The 13,693-nt window shown below is 45.2% G+C and overlaps 1 protein-coding gene across 5 annotated transcripts in view; it reads right to left on the bottom strand.

Annotated features, from left to right (window-relative positions):
- Positions 1-5,222: 5,222 nt before the first annotated feature.
- Positions 5,223-13,693, bottom strand: part of TAF1A (TATA-box binding protein associated factor, RNA polymerase I subunit A) — a 28,937-nt gene continuing 20,466 nt past the window's right edge. For all 5 annotated transcript variants that reach the window (XM_084828735.1, XM_084828737.1, XM_084828734.1 and 2 more), the window contains 3 exons: positions 7,805-7,928; positions 5,847-6,007; positions 5,223-5,594 (listed from right to left, as the gene is read on the bottom strand). In XM_084828735.1, the coding sequence (XP_084684861.1) occupies positions 5,476-5,594; positions 5,847-6,007; positions 7,805-7,928 (404 nt within the window). In that variant the 3' untranslated portion in view covers positions 5,223-5,475. The remainder of the gene's footprint in view (positions 5,595-5,846; positions 6,008-7,804; positions 7,929-13,693) is intronic.

Raw genomic sequence — 13,693 nt, 5'->3', positions numbered from 1 at the left:
CCGATGTTAGTGGGATGGTGAATCCACTCTGGGTTTCAGTCAGAACTCTAAAGGAGCTATCCAAGCACCTTGAATAGCTCCTTTAGAGTTCTGACTGAAACCCAGAGCGGATTCACTGCCCCACTGACATGGGAGCCACCAACCTCCACTGCGTTTCTGATATGTTAGACCAAAACACACACTGCCAACCCTGATAAAAAGAAGTGCAATTTTGCATTTTAAGCTCACTTAAATCATAGCACCATCATGACTACAGGAATAAAATGGAGTTTGTCTCTGCTGCCCTCATCCCCTGCTGTCCTCTGGGATCTTTTCTACATGAGGCTGACAATCTGCTGCATCTATTTTCAGTTTCGTCACAGAATTGAGTTCTGAGCACTAGACAAGCGTTTCCTGCTTTTCCTCTACATAACCTCTAGACGGCACTGTGGTATAGCAGAATAGTGCAAATATACAAAAGGAAGAAGCGTTTTCTTTCACTTTCAGAAATAATACCGCTTATTCCCTGCTCTAATAAAAGTCACAGAAAGTGCTGTTTACAAACAGAAGCAAAACTGGAGGGCTACACCATCATCTAAAGACCATGAAAACAACCATGAGTAGGGAATGACGAGCACACAATAAATACCTCATGTAGAAAATCTGGATGGTCATTTGGGGGTGCAGGTGGGCTGTGGGGCCCTGGACCTAGCTGCTCCACTGATTGGCTTTTCCCCTTGACTTTCTCTATGTCCTAACAAGCAAAAGGCTAACCAAGAAGAGCACTGGCATCATAACACTGTATCATAGATAGCTCTGAAAAAGGAATGGGGTGGAAGAATTGGTGTGCAGATATGGGAAGGGGAGGGATCACACAAACTGGAAGAACAATCCTAACCATGGTTCGATCTGGAATGTTACATCTACACTGCAGATGCAAAAGAGGGACATTTCTCTCATGCGAATTAGCATTCAGGCCAATGTAGGTGCTCCATTCATATTACAAACCGACTGAACCACAAACTCTAATCTTATGTGTGAAAATGTCATCAGTCATATTAATCAGCACTTTGGCAATGGGCTATATGAACAGGTGCAATTTCTTGTGCCATAGCACCTGTTACCCCAGCTACCATATGCCCCCAAATTACAGTATATCACAGCAGTTATGCGGTACTGACAGGAATAATAAGAGACCGAGCCCTCGCCATGGGCTCTTAAGAGCCTTTCATCTCCAACAGAGAAGGCGGCACGAACATACATGTCCTTTAATTTCTGCCTAGTCAGCTCAGTGACAAGCACTCAGGTCTTGAACCGGGACTCAAAACAGCAGGATCTGGGTGCCTTAAGCTCTGTGCTGCCATGGCTGTTTGCCATATGAAAGAGCTTCTGCCTTCACCCTGCTGTGCTGCAACGCCACCACTGCGGATGGACAGATGGCAATATTGCAGCTCTTGGCCCAGCAGATATCAGGTGATCCAAGGTGCTAAGAGGAATCACTCTGATCCTATATTAAAGCTGCCTGCCCCCTGAGTTTGGGCAACTCATTGACCAGGCGTAGCTTGAACTACCCAGCCCACTTGATGGCTTGCACAATCCACCTTTACTGACACTGCTTTGCCAAATGAAGGATGCGGAGTGGGTTCCTTTTATATTTATAGGGCACAGACCTATCGACTGCACCCTCACTGCTCGGATGCCCCTGAATTCAGGAGCTTCTGAGATTCCTACGCCCTGTCGGGCTGAAGCTAGCAGGGCGAGTGGAGCAGCAGCAGCAGTGATCTTTGCCTCCCCACCCCTCCGTTCTTTGGTTTTTCGCTAGATGGGCTTTTCACTCTAGCCATCTAGCGAGGGCGCTTTAGAGGGAGAAGGAAGGAGGCTGGAGGAGGCTCAGGATAAACTGTATCCTGGCCTCTCTGGTTTCCTTTCCTCCCCACCCCCAGAATGGCCCCTTTTCCCCCTCTCCGAGGTCGTGTTTCTGACCTTGTAGAGGCAGGTGGTGTGGTTCTCTCTGCACCAGCTGCGAGGGGGTGGGGGAGAGGGGCAGATCTCCAACTCCCCCTTCCAAGGTCGGAGCACTGTCGCCGACCTCGGCGGTGACAATCCGAACTATCCCATGGTCTCTGGGATGCTCACCCTAAGGACCAAAGGATTGCTCTCTTAGCTTTTTTTTTTTTTTACTTGTTAAGAGTATTTTACATCCGGCCCTTCTGTTTCAAAAACAATGCACAAGGTGGTTCACAACTTATTAAAAACAATGAAAAGGAATCGGAGTCTTGTGATACACATGCACTGCCCTTTGGTTTCACAGAACGCCTAACAGTGGCACCATGCAAGCACCCTAAACTGATTAGATGGCCCTACCCAGAGGTAGTAATAACAAATACATTTAAAAAAAAAAACACCAAGTAAGTTTCAATAATAAATATGAGTGTAAAGTATAAGCAGGAATGGACAGTTCAGTTTTTTAAATGATCAAAACAAAATTCATGTCCCAGCTTTTCCACCTGCAGGCTTTTCAATTAATTACTCGTTCTCTTGCTTGTATGCACAAGCTTCTTCTGTTGCAGCTCCACGTCCATTTCCAAAGCTCCTTTCTTGTCAGTAGTCATCTTTAAGAACACTTGCTCCTGCCGCTCTTATTGCCAAACGGCCAAAGGCCACCAGCCCCCCTGCAAAGGTATGATGAATACTGCATTATTTTTATTTTTGAAAGACAAATTAGCAGGTGACAGATAAGCAAAGGATCCGACAGCAGAGAAAATGTCACCAGCAAAGACTGGGAACAACTTTTACAATGCATGTTCACCCAGTATTGTGCCAAAGAAAAGATTAACTTTCATTCCATACAAATTTACAAGGAAACTGATTTAAACTGAGTCAGACTATTGTCCATCTAGCCCAGTATTGCCTCATCTGACTGGCAACAGCTCTCCAGAGTTTCAAGCAGAGATCTTTCACATCACCTGTGTTACCCAAGATTCTTTTAACTGGAGATACTGTTGATTGAACCGGGGACCTTTTGCATGCGAAGCATATGCTCCAACACCAAGCTATGCTCCCTCCCAGGGCTGGCCCAAGACATTTTGTTGCCTGAGGCAAACTATAAGGTGCCCTCTCCCATTCCATATACAAAAGCTGACTGGACTGGTGGATGAATCTGTCTTCAACACCAATGATGGGACATTCTCCACTGAACTTGAAGGCAGCAGGCTAACTTAGGGGGTGCAGAGTAGGCTGCATGGCACATAGTTTTCTCCTTGAACACCTTGCTGCTGCCTCCTAGCATCTGCCGCCTGAGGCAACTGCCTCTCCTGCCTAATGGTAGGGCCAGCCTTGCTTCCTCCCCAAATTAACAGTTAAAGGACAGTCTTCATCTGCCTCCCTCAGCCTGGTGCCCTCCAGATGTGTTGGACAACTCCCAGCATCCCCCAGTGAGCACAATTGGCTGGGGGATGCTGGGAGTTGCAGCCCAACACATCTAGAGGAAGCCAAGTTGGTGAAGGTTGGTCAAGAAGTTAACTATCATACTTGGAGGCTGCCTAAAAGAGCATACTTCTGGCAACTTTTCTTTTTGTAACGAATCTTCATGTGATGGAAACTATCCACAAGACAAAGCATGATGGCTACCAGATACAGCATGCATCCGGCAGAGGCTCTCACATGTAGCCTTGACATAGTGATGGCAAAGTGTAGACCGGAAGATGCAAATTCAGTTTTAATGTAAAGTGCGGGTAGACTGAAGGGTGAACAAGCTCCTCAGAGAAAGAATCTTCCCCAAGAACTTCTAGGGCCTGACACGTCCTTGCAAAGTTAAAACAGTGAAAAGGGTTGGATGTGCAGGTGTCCACAAATCCACTCACCAGCTCTCCAAAGGCAAGCACCCCTGGTCTTCGAGTCAGAAGGATGTCCAGCAATACACATGCCTTCTGCAAGCTCTCACACTGGGCAATGGAGAAGATAAGAGGAAGCAGGAATATTCCCTGTTGTTCCTAACTTTCTCCATACCCCAGCACAAATACTTCTCCCCCAAGTCCCCAGAGGGAGAGAAGAAAGGTGAGGACAAAGAGAGGCTGTCTAGGACAGGAGTAAGTTGACTTAAGGCTTGTAGGACCTGTATTTTAACAAGATTTCTAAGATCTGCCAACTGTAGCTGAGTGTTCACATAGTGGCTCAGTAGGGCAGACAGACACTTAGAATTAAAGACAGGTAAAGGCTACCTTTGAGTATATATTCTGCCTAGAATTTGTTTTCATTACCAGAACTGCTCTCAAGGCTCTTCATACAAAAAATCCACTCCTGGTCTTCCCTCAGCTTTTCAATAGCCAGTAGTTCCTATTTATTTATTACATTTATATCCCACCTTTTTTCCTCTTGCAAGGAACCCAAGGCAGCTTACATGATCCTTCTCTCCATTTTAGCCTCACAGCAATCCTGTCAGGTAGGTTAGGTTTAAAACTCCCCACCTCAAGCCCACTGACATGGGATTACCAGGAGGCAGGGAGGTTAAAGCTTTTCCCACCCAACAATTCGCTCCGCTCAGAGTCTGCTGGGGATGGGGGTTAAAGCCTTTCCCCCAGTGGTCCTGATCAAGACTGCTGTCCTGGCACTTCTAATGGCAGTGTTGGAACAGGGGTGGGGCTCCTAGGCCATACAGAGAGCAGCAGAGGGCTGCATACAGGACATAGGTTGCCCACTCCTTTCTAAGAATTCTTGATTGATTTACTGACAGGGCTATCAATATTATTAAGATACTTCCATGACAGATCAAGCACTAACATTTGGTCATTCTGATGTTCCAATGGCCAGACAAGTCTAAAAATGGGACATTATATCTTCGGTCCAAAAATCTACCTCATTACCAGCCCAGCACACCAAGCCACACTTCTTATGAAGAGGCAACAGCCTTCTTCACAAGCTTCAACAACCTTGCATCCAGAGGGAGAACAGTGGAAGACAAGCATGCAAGTTTGAAAACATGGCAAGTCATTCATGGCATTGAATGAAGTAGTGTGCACCTTCCCCCTTCTTACTCGTTCACCTTTATTGCATGATGGAGGAGGAGTTTCTAGGGGCAGCCAATTCTACATCTATGCTTGTAGGATGCAAGCTATATTCATAGCATGTATATATAATACATTATATATGCCCACCATTCTCACACACACACAGAATCTGTTCAGGAACATATTTGAAATGTTAACATGAAGGGTTTGAAATATAAGTGAGAAAACCTGTTTCTTATAAAAGCTTCAAGCCTGAAGTTTTATTTGAGCAATAATTCAAAGTAGAACAATGCATTCCTTCAAACAGATTTATTATCAAACAGGAACTCCGTTAGAAAAAAAAGGTTGCTGTTCATGTACAAGGCTTTTGCATTGAAGTAATTATTTGCAGGAGAGAGCTGTATACAAACTGAAATTTATACAATCTGGAAAAATAATCTAGTACAGTTTTCTTTTAAAGATGACATTTGACCTCTGAAGTAATAAAAAATCAGGCAGATAATCTCAGAGTGACCCAGCTGTGTTCTTTTACAAATTTTTTCAGTGGTCTGAACTTTTTCTTCTTGGCTTTATAGTGTTCTTTTGTGATGCATTTAAAGTATTTGCAATCTAGACACACAAACACAAAAATGGAATGGCATTAGAATTGTTGGGACATGTATTAAAATTAAAAAGGAGAAAATGTGAAGCAAATAAAGCTCTACTGAGCACAATAAGCAAAAAGCAATTAGGCTAATTCTTGGAGGATAAGGCTATCACCTGCTACTAGTCATGATGGCTACATATTACCTTCAGGATGATGATATTATCAACACTATCATCTATGTACAGGAGAAGAACATTTCTGGGGGAGAAAATTACCTTTTCCCAGCAGTATTCCAGCCACAAGTAATTTTTCACAAGCAAGACTTTCATTTTCCTGCCAGTTTCTTTTTGCCAAATAAACGCTGAAATGGAGGGCTGGCCACCAGTCCTTTCGGGCATCCCACTCCTTTTTCAGCCACTCAAGCTGCTTGCCAGAGCTGGGGAGAGAAAGAAAAGAAAAAGAGAGAAAATGAGGTCCAGACCCAAATAGATTTAATCTTGGATGCTGGAATTCTGTACTTTACCAGAACATTGCAGAGGTAGCTAAGAATGGGTGCATTACTTTATCCTATCCTCTGCTAGGTTGCCTGGGTTTGGCTGCTTGCAGCTTCATTCTGTATTTTCAGAAAAGTGTGCTATTCCATGGTGTACCATGCAGTTTTATTTAAGCTCTTGCAAGCTGGCACAGAATATGCTTTGAAACAAATGCTAAAGAGGAGCAACATTTAAAAGTGACCAGTAGTGTTGTAAAACAGTAATAAAAGAGGACTGTGGGGGAGTGGTATCATCCAATATTTAGAAAGCCTAAACATAAAAACAGGGTATTATTCTCCAGCAATCATCTGCTGGCTTCAGAGAACTTCCACAGGGCTGGCTGTTAATAGGTTATCTGGTCAACACTGGCTACTGGAAATTGCCTACAGGTGACCAGCTAGTGAGTCGGAATTCCAGACATGCAGCATGAAAAAAATGTAAATTATGGTATTCCGTTTTTTAAAAAAAAGCTAAGACACCACCACACCACGGGGCATGCTTAGTTCACTGTTGACTGAACTCTTGCCAGTGCTTTCATGCCAAAACTTACTGCTCTGGTTTGCAAACTCCCCAGCTGTTTGTATACCTTTTGCACCATCAAGACCCAGTAAGCTATTATAGCAAGTCAAGTGGATCAGCTGTGCTCTTAAAATGTGAGCTTTATCTTTGAAAGGAGCCTCTGATATTTATTTGTTATATTTATATCCAGCATTTCCTCCAAGGAGCTCAAGGGGGGGTACATGATCCTCCTCCTCCTCCCAGTCCTAGTTCAAGCCTCTGACCACTACACCACACTGCTTCTCAAATATTCTTAATAAGCCAAAATATGAACAAGCCTTTGGTCTGCGTATGCAGCCCCTTTGCTCCTCTCTTTGTGCAAGCCAGCAAACTAACCATAAAGTCTTCAATTAACTATAATTTCCCATTTCATCCAAACTGTGGCTAATTGATTCAGAAAAGCTAGGATACTCAGAACAAGCCAGGATATTAAAGCAACTTCAAACTACAATGTAATATTATGCAAAAGCCCTGCACAGTTTTGTTCTAAAAAGTTCTACTTTGGGAAAGAATAATTATAATCCTGCTTTGGTCTGTTAAAATCTGTGAATGGGAACCAGCAATGACAGCCTATATGCAACAGTGGCCATGACTTTTCTGACTATTCCTATGAAGTTGCATCAAGGTAAATATTGTTTCCTTTGGCTTTTATTTTTAATTTTCCAGCCCCCAAACAGCTAGCTTTAACCTGTATGTCTATAAAGTTTACAATATAAATATTTCCCCCCAAGAAGAGTGAGAGAGTTATTACCTTTTTCTCATCTTATCTCTCAGTAGGCAGGCTACTAAATTTTCTGTAGGCTAGTAACTTTCACTATCTTACTTGCAAGGCTGGGTGACATTAAGAATAAGTAAACGAACAGCTATTATAACATAAAAACTGGTTGGGTGGTTACTTTGAGGTTTTTTTAAAGCACTCTGATGTGATTTCCCATTAAAAAAAAATGGGCACACTTTTGATGGTAGGAGCAAGGAACTAGGACCTTCTCCTGACAAGTTTCAAATTTGGGGGGAGGTTTTTTCATGAGGGAGTAATCAAACATACAGTTCTCCACCTGCAGCCTGAAGTGCTACAGTCTAGCAAGAGCTAGACTGTATATATCATATTGGGCAGCTGACTGGGCACTTTACCACTTACTTACTTCTGCAGTATTTCTACAATCTGTTTTGCCAAACAGCTCCAAGCTTTTACATTTTCCTTCCAGTCAGGAAAGTCCAAGGCTGCAAAAATAACTTGCAGCCGTAGTTTGTGGTTTTTACTTTTTTCTGCAATTAAAACAGAACATGTCAAAACATCGCAAATTAATTGGCAAACACCAAGGGCCACTTCACCACCCATTTGCACTTAATGGGTGGTAAAAAATGCAGGTTGCTTACCTGTAACTGTAGTTCTTTGAGTGGTCATCTGTGCATTCACACATATGGGCTCTGCGCCTGCGCAGAGCCTCATTTGGGAACATTCTCTAGCTGAAGAAAAAAAATTTGGCAGGAACCCTCCACCACCACCCACTGCGCATATCCCAGCTGGTTCCCGCCCGTTCCCTTAGTTCCTTGAGACCGACTAATAGCCTCGTTACTGAGGAAACTGCCTCACTTCAACATTGACAACAATAGTGACATCGACACCGAAGCAGGGACAGTGGGTGTGTTGTGTGAATGCACAGATGATCACTCGAAGAACTACAGTTACAGGTAAGCCTATAGTGCGAGATGAAGGTTGATGGCCTCAACCATGTTGCAGCTCTACACAGGTCTGGTATCAACACTCTCAGGCTGTATGCGGTAGAAGTGGACATGCTTCTAGTGGAATGAGCCTTGATGTGACCCTCGAGGTACAATCCTGCAATTTCATAGGCCAACTTTATGGTATGCACGATCCAAGAGGCAAACTTCTGGGAGGAAATCTGTAATCATTTTTAGGACCTCCATAGGAAACAAAAAGCCTTTGGGATTTACGAAAGGGTTCCATCCTAGACTTGTAGAATGCCAGCGCTCAACGTACATCCAACGTATGGAGCATTGTTTCTAGATGAGAGGACGGCACCAGAAAAGAAGTGGGAAGAATAATATCCGGATTCACATGAAAATCAGACGCAACCTTCGGTAGGAAGGAAGGGTCAGTTCTTGACACCACCTTGTCCTTATGAAAAATGAAGTACAGCCTGTTTATACAAGGGCACATAGTTCACTCGCCCTTCATGCAGTAATTATGGCTACTAAGAACACCACCTTCCAAGACAGAAGCCAAAGATCAATCTTAGCCAATTGCTCAAATGGTTTCAACATCAGGATCTTCACTACAACAGATAAACTCCAGTCCCAGATGAAAACTCGAGATGGAGGAGCTAAATTTTTCAACCCTCGCAAGAACTGTCACATCGCTGGATGTGAAAATATAGTGAAGCCATCCGTAGGATAATGCACTGCTGAAACAGCAGCTAAGTAAACTCTAATTGAAACAAGCTTCAATCCTCTTTGGAAGAAAGGTAAGTACAGTTGGTAATGGTGCCGAATAGGGATCAAAGCCTTGAGATGAAGCAAATGTGGAGGAACTCTTCCATTAACTATCATACGCCCATCTTGTAGATGGTTTGAGGGCCGCTTTCAACATGATTTGAACCTCCATGGACAAGTTCGCTATGTCAACTGAGGTCTCCATGCCGTGAGACAGAGGGTGTCGAGATCTGGATGATGGACACGGCCATGATCCTTGGTCAACAGTGTTGGCATCGATGGCAGCCCTACGTATTCCATGTTCACCAGATCGAGCAGGGGAGCAAACCACAGCTGTCTCAGCCACCACAGCATTATCAGGATACAGTCTATGTTGTCCATAGATGGGAGGTGAAAATGGGACAAAGGTGTCAGGGGTGTTTCTGAGCGCAGGGAGTGGGACAGCAGTTCAGATTCTGAAGGAGAACCATCAGACTTGGGGGAAGTGTTTTCCCAGGCTAGTCCAGATATGAGTAGGCCTGCTTCTCAGGTTACAAACGTACAGATGGCTGAGCTTGAGGGTCCCTCCTCACCCCCCCACCCTCCCGTGAGAGGCAGCAAACAGGAGGTTGACCTAATAGATGCCAGGCACAGATGCAGAGCAAAGACAGAGAAGGCAGGGGCGGAACTTAGACAGTCTACCCGATTGGCCTTGCGTGAGAAGCTGCGCTTAGAGGCCTCACAAGAAGAGAGGGACCCCCTCCCCTTAAGTTAGGCTAGCGAGATCGCCTCCCTCTTCAAACGGCGGGCAACTCTCGTAAATTCCATTTGGACCCCCTGAAGGCATTCCTTGAAGATGAAGAGTTTCTCTGAGAATTTGCATCTGTATGACCCTGTGAAGTAATGGATTAAAAGCTGTAGACTGAAGCCTCTCCTCTGTGTATGTTTGGGCACTGAAGTGAAGTGGGGGCTAAAGGAATCGTGACAGAAGGAGATTGCGGAAGGTGTGGTATCTGGTTAAGTCAAAGTCACTGGTTAAGTTTAAGTCAAAGGGGGAGCAAACAGGAGTTGGCCAGGGGAGTTGCAGTGGTTGAAGAGACAAAGGAGACAAAGGAGACAGAGGCTAAGAGGTAAGTGGGTTGCAGGAAGCCCAGGGCGCTGCCCTTTATCCTTCTGACTGGCTGTGAGCTCACCAGGAGCTTCTGAGAGCTCCAACTGAATTGGAGGGGTGTGGCCTGAGTACTCCCAGCAGCTGACTGGGCGGGAAGCTTCAGTCTGTTTCCCGCCTCCCAGCTGAGCAGAGCAGAGCAGAGCAAGCTGCTCCAGCTGGTCCAGGGACTACAGAAGCAGGCAAGCTCCCAGAGAGCGAGCGAACAGAGCGAGCGGACAGGGGGAGCAAACAGGAGTTGGCCAGGGGAGTTCGGCAGGGGAGGTCAATGGGGAGGCCCCTAACATTTTTTTTTTAACTAACTTTTTCCCATTTATTTGTCTTGTAACACACACTTCCACACCAGTGGGACTCTGCTTTTAACCTCTACTGAGTAGAGGAGCAGGCACAGGCTAGTCTAGAACAATCACAAAGCTAGACACAAAAAGGGAAAAGGGGCTATGGAAGGACAAGACTCTCCAGTGGTGGTGACCTGCAAGGTGTGTGCAATGTTTGTTTTCTTGCCTGAGAACAACATGGCCTACACCTGCAACAAGTGCAAGTTGATCACGCTGCTGGAGGAAAAAGTAAGTGGACTGGAGCGGCGACTGTCAACCCTCCGGGGAATAAGAGAACACGAAGAGTTCTTGGACAGAATGGGGGAACTACAGCAGCAAAGGGCAGACCAGAAGCTTGAAGAGCAACAGCAAGATGAGGCAGAAGTGGGAAATGCTGAGGAGAAGAAAAATGGAGTAGAGGATACTCCTTGGAAAACGGTGACAGTTAGGAGAAGAAGAACTAGACGCCACTCTGCACCAGTGGAAGCGGTGGAGCTGTGGAACCGATTCCAGGTACTTGCGGATGAGACTGGAGGACAGCCTGCAGAGGAAGAATCACAGGGGAACCTGCATGAGAGTGAGCAAGAGGCTAAAGGTCAGTCAAACAGAGGCGATGAAACCCAGGCCTACAAGAAGAAGAAGAGAAGAGTGGTAGTAGTGGGAGACTCCTTGCTGCGTGGGATCGAGACCCAAGTATGTCGCGAAGACCCGTGGACTCGCCAGGTATGTTGTCTCCCGGGAGGACAGATTAGAGACGTGACTGAAAGGTTGCCTGCACTCATAAAGCCCACTGACAGGTATCCCTTTCTTCTCATCCATGTGGGAACAAATGATACCGCCAAGCGGAGCTACGAAGAGATCACGTCAGACTTTGAAGCTTTGGGAAGGAAACTCAAGAACTTTGGGGCCCAGATAGTTTTCTCATCCATCCTTCCAGTAGTTAGAAGAGGGATAGAAAGGGAACGAAAAATACTCCGGGTGAATGACTGGCTACGAAGGTGGTGCCGACGAGAGAGATTTGGATTCTGGGACCACGGGCTATACTTCCTGGAAGATGGGCTGTTGGCTAGGGATGGGTTGCACCTCACAAAGGCTGGGAAGAATGTGTTTGGACACAGCATGAAGAACTTCATCAGGAGGGCTTTAAACTGAATCCTACGGGGAAGGGAGATGTAATGTTGGGGGTAACAATGGACGTAGGCGCATGCACTGCAATGGAGAGAACAGCGCTGATAGCGCCCAATAATAGTCTTCAGACACATGTAGGAAGAAAGCCAGACTATGAAGCACATGGTCTTCGATGTCTATATACTAATGCCCAGAGTATGGGAAACAAACAGAATGAACTTGAACTCTTAATACAGGAGGGAAATTATGACTTGATAGGTATAACTGAGACTTGGTGGGATGACTCTCATGACTGGAATACAGCAGTTGAAGGATATAACTTGTTCAAAAAGAACAGGAGGAACAGAAAGGGAGGCGGGGTTGCACTGTATGTGAAAAATACATATCTCTGCACAGAAATACAGGAGGAGGAGCTTGGTAGCCCCATCGAGAGCATCTGGGTTGAAATAAATGGAGCAAAGAATAAAAGGAACCTGGTGGTCGGAGTCTACTACCGGCCACCCAATCAAGGAGAAGCCAAGGATGAAACTTTTGAAAAGCAAATAGCCCATGTTTTAAGGAAGCATGATGTAGTAGTAATGGGGGACTTCAATTTCCCCGATATTTGTTGGGAGACGAATTCTGCAAAACATGGCCCCTCCAGGAAATTCCTGACTTGTGTGGCGGATAACTTCCTCCTACAGAAAGTAGAGGAAGGAACTAGAGGATCGGCTATCCTTGACTTGATCCTAACCAACAGAGATGACTTAGTGGATAAAGTAGCAGTTACAGGAACTCTGGGGGAAAGCGACCATGTTGTACTTGAGTTCTTGGTTCTAAGGGAAGCAAAAGCCGAGTGTACTCAAACGCGTACCCTGGATTTTAGGAAAGCTGATTTTAATAAACTCAGAACAATGATCAGTAAGGTCCCATGGCAAACAATGCTAGCGAGAAAAGGAGTCCAAGATGGGTGGGAACTTTTAAAAAAGGAAATTCTCAAGGCACAATCACAAACAATTCCAACAAGAAGAAAAGGTGGAAGACAACAGAAGAAGCCAATGTGGCTTCACAAAAAGCTTAGGGATGACCTGAAAACAAAAAAGGACACATATAAGAAGTGGAAAGAAGGCCAAGTAACAAAGGAAGAGTACAGGCAGGTAGCACAGAATTGCAGGGATGGCGTCAGGAAGGCTAAAGCGGAGAACGAGGTGAGGTTAGCGAGGGATGCTAAAAACAACAAAAAGGCTTTCTTCAGCTACGTGCATAGTAAAAGGCAGAGGAAAGAAATGGTTGTTCAGCTATTAAATAAGGATGGCAAAATGATAACAGATGACAAAGAAAAGGCAGAGGTGCTCAATTCCTACTTTGGCTCAGTCTTCTCCCAAAAGAGGGTCTATGACCCCCCTGGCAAAGGCGAAGTACAGGCTGAAGGGGCAGGATTGCAGCTTGAGATCGACAGGCATATGGTCAAGGAACACCTCATTACTTTGAATGAGTTCAAATCTCCAGGGCCAGATGAACTGCATCCTAGAGTAATAAAGGAACTGGCAGAAGAACTCTCAGAACCGCTGTCTATTCTCTTTGAGAAATCATGGAGGACCGGGGAAGTGCCAGATGACTGGAGGAGGGCTAACGTTGTCCCTATCTTCAAAAAGGGTAAAAAGGAGGAACCTGGGAACTACAGACCAGTCAGTCTGACATCAATCCCTGGGAAAATTCTGGAGCAGATCATAAAGCAATCCATCTGGAAGCACCTTGACAACAATGCCGTGATTACTCGAAGCCAACATGGATTTGTCAAAAACAAGTCCTGCCAGACAAATCTGATCTCATTTTTTGATCAAGTCACCTCCCTTGTAGACCGTGGGAATGCTGTAGACATCATATACCTCGACTTCAGCAAAGCTTTCGACAAAGTGCCCCATGATATCCTGATGAGCAAACTTGCTCGAAGTGGGCTAGATGAAACAACGATCATGTGGATCCACAGTTGGCTACAGAATCGG

This window comes from Heloderma suspectum, chromosome 1 (genome assembly GCF_057233095.1).
Source record: "Heloderma suspectum isolate Gila_16-S chromosome 1, 16-S_ref, whole genome shotgun sequence".
NCBI lineage: Eukaryota > Metazoa > Chordata > Lepidosauria > Squamata > Helodermatidae > Heloderma > Heloderma suspectum.
The sequence above is the reverse complement of the archived record's forward strand: the minus strand, read 5'-3'. Positions and strand labels throughout refer to the sequence as shown.